Genomic DNA, 2,807 nt, shown 5'->3' with positions numbered 1-2,807 from the left:
TAGGTGGCCCATTAGAAATATACGAGTACAGTATCAACTAAATACTTTTGGGCAAACATGATTTACAAATAAAAATACAAAACTATTTATTGTTTGAGACATTGTTTACATGTGTCAATGTTACAAAAATTGTACTGTTATATAATTAAATAATTTTAGTTGAAATTCTAACACTGTGGTGTAGGTTAATACTTTAAAATCATTACTTGCCTTATAAAACAAGCTGAACGCAAAATAGCAAGGTTTTACTAATTCTACATATATACACATTTAATAAAAATATAAGAATAAAAATTAATAAAAAAATAACAAACTACATTAAGATAAGTTTTTTTGTTTATGTTTTGACTGACTCAGAAACTCCCCAAGCGTATTTTTAACGCATTGTTGACAAGGTTAAAAAGGTGCTGGGCCCCACTTTGTTCAATATCTACATTAACGACATAACTCGAAGACTGAGCTGTGACCACCTACTCTTCGCCGATGATTTGAAACTGTATGCGAAAGTTACTACACATCAAGATGCTATTAATCTCCAGGAAGATCTGAATCGGGTAGAGGAGTGGTGCCTGGAAAATAGCATGGCTCTCAACCTCGATAAGTGTGTCTGTATCACTTTCCACCGAACCGTCTCTCCAATAAAATTTGACTATTCTCTGAGCGGCATAACACTATCAAGAGTTACTACAGTAAAAGATCTTGGAGTGACCATTACATCTACACTCAACTGGGATGCACATGTTCGGTCGGCTTGCAGCCAGGCAGTGCGCAAACTCGGCCTGATACACAGATTTTCACAGCATTTCACTGATATACTCTCTTTCAAGACTCTCTACTGTACCTTGGTGCGCCCACATCTGGAGTACTGCTGTGTGATTTGGTCGCCACATCAGAAATATTTGATTGAGGATCTGGAGAGGGTCCAGAGACGATTTCTCAGGCTGGTAGCGCTAAGGTTGGGCTATGGATACCTAGAGGTCTCTACACGCGAAGTGGCATCCCTTCTCCAACTACCCGCTCTTGAAACAAGGCGCTTCTACCATGATGCAATATTCTTGTTCCGCCTCGTTAACTCTACTGTGGACTGTCCTGAGCTGCTGGAGAGGATTTGCTTCCGCGTTCCTGCTGGTACTAGATCCCAATATCTATTTGCTAGATCCTCTGTTTCCTCATCATACTTGGCCAAATCTACGATGCGAAGAATTCAGCTTCATGGAAACCTTCTTCCTAACCACATGTATTTCTTCGCTTCCTCATTCCTAACCTTCAAACGGAATCTCAAGACATTTATCAACCTGCAACACACTGAAACCTCTTAATCACAACAAACAAACACACACACACACACACCCACACGCACGCACGCACGCACGCACACGCACACATTTGAAAATCTATAGCCTAAATTATTTATCAATTGTTATCGTTAATATTCTATTATTTGTATTGTAATCTGCATTATTTATCTGTTATTGTATGTAATGTCACTGTTATCATATATTTATTACTGTTATCGCCAAGTTATCTTTAAGTATTATTGTTATTTTTGTTATTACACTCTTTCATTGAATTAATTAATACTGTTATGTTACTGTTATATTTCACTCTTCTCTATGTAATGTGGTTCTGCCGTTGGAAATAAATGAAATGAAAGGTACCCTCTCAGTCGCCTTTTGAATCCCGCATGGATGGATGCTGATTTTATGGCTTGAGGTAATCTATTAAATGAGACTGCACCTAAAATGTTTAAGGTAGTGAAGGAGAAAACTTCCAGTCTACAAGTTCCAGGTCTAAGGTCTTGTCTACTTATGTTCTAGCCATCCACATCAGAGCTTTTAATAACTTTATCTCCTCACTTGGCAAGAAAAGTGGCTTCAAGTATGAATAGAGATGACAAGGTAAGAATAGACAATTCCCTAAACGCATGTCGACATGATTTACGTAAACCGGCCATTATACTAAATGCCCGTTTCTGTATTGTAAAATGTCTATTTAGATGGATTTGAGATGCTCTGCCCCAGATAACAATACCGTAACGAATTCCGCTCTTGAAAATTGCGTCCTAAGTTTTAACAAATCAGGACAATACTCTTTTTGATACAAAGACAACATGTAAATTCCATTCTGAAAATACAATAAGAAGTACAATTTGAGTTCGATGAAGAATCAGCCACATATCAAAGTTTAAAAGTTTTCAAGTCTTTATTTACTCCCTAGTCTTCTCTGGTTTGCGTCTTCAGCTGATAAGTAGTTATTGGTCATGAAATAAGTTTTAAATAATTTTCTTGATACACAGTTGAAGATTTTTATGTTTATAGAACACAATATTGTAAATTCTTTTCAGGACACGAATACGATGATATTACATATTATAAGTATAACAAGAACTTGGGGCTACTTATGTGGATACCTATATCTTGTATCATAAGTTCTTTTTTGATTCTTTACAGACCCTTGCTCTCAAATCATAATCTGTACATCTCTGTTGCCTGGAGTAGAGAGCAAGTTTACACTGATGTGGCTTTACAGAAGAAATAACTTTTCTTGGATGGTGTGAAGATTATTTATGCTTGTGGAGTAGATATTCACAATATTGTATTTCCTGCTTTCCTTAATGGACGAACAAGTCCACCAGTCTTTATACAAAGTTTTGTTAAGTTATGTTATGATCATTTCGGGTATAAAGATGATACCTTTTGTATGTAGTATGTATTAATGAGGCGTACTAGTAACGCACACATATTTAATAATATAAGAGTATGGAATATTGTTCTTTACATGAACAGTTGCAAATTCTGTTGTGAGAC

At 36.2% G+C, this 2,807-nt stretch overlaps 1 protein-coding gene across 1 annotated transcript; it reads left to right on the top strand.

Annotated features, from left to right (window-relative positions):
* The first annotated feature begins 581 nt into the window (after positions 1 to 581).
* Positions 582 to 1,319, top strand: LOC124369458. Its single transcript, XM_046827466.1, has one exon. It carries the CDS (start codon positions 582 to 584, stop codon positions 1,317 to 1,319), a length of 738 nt encoding a protein of 245 aa, XP_046683422.1.
* The last annotated feature ends 1,488 nt before the right edge of the window (positions 1,320 to 2,807 follow it).

The sequence above is a fragment of the Homalodisca vitripennis genome, chromosome X (assembly GCF_021130785.1).
Source record: "Homalodisca vitripennis isolate AUS2020 chromosome X, UT_GWSS_2.1, whole genome shotgun sequence".
In the NCBI taxonomy this organism is placed as follows: Eukaryota; Metazoa; Arthropoda; class Insecta; order Hemiptera; family Cicadellidae; genus Homalodisca; species Homalodisca vitripennis.
Note: the sequence above shows the minus strand (reverse complement) of the source record. Positions and strands in the feature narration are given on the sequence as shown.

Bases quoted from the DNA above. Each gene is read 5' to 3' on its own strand.
- LOC124369458 (XM_046827466.1), top strand. From the start codon at position 582: ATGGCTCTCAACCTCGATAAGTGTGTCTGTATCACTTTCCACCGAACC.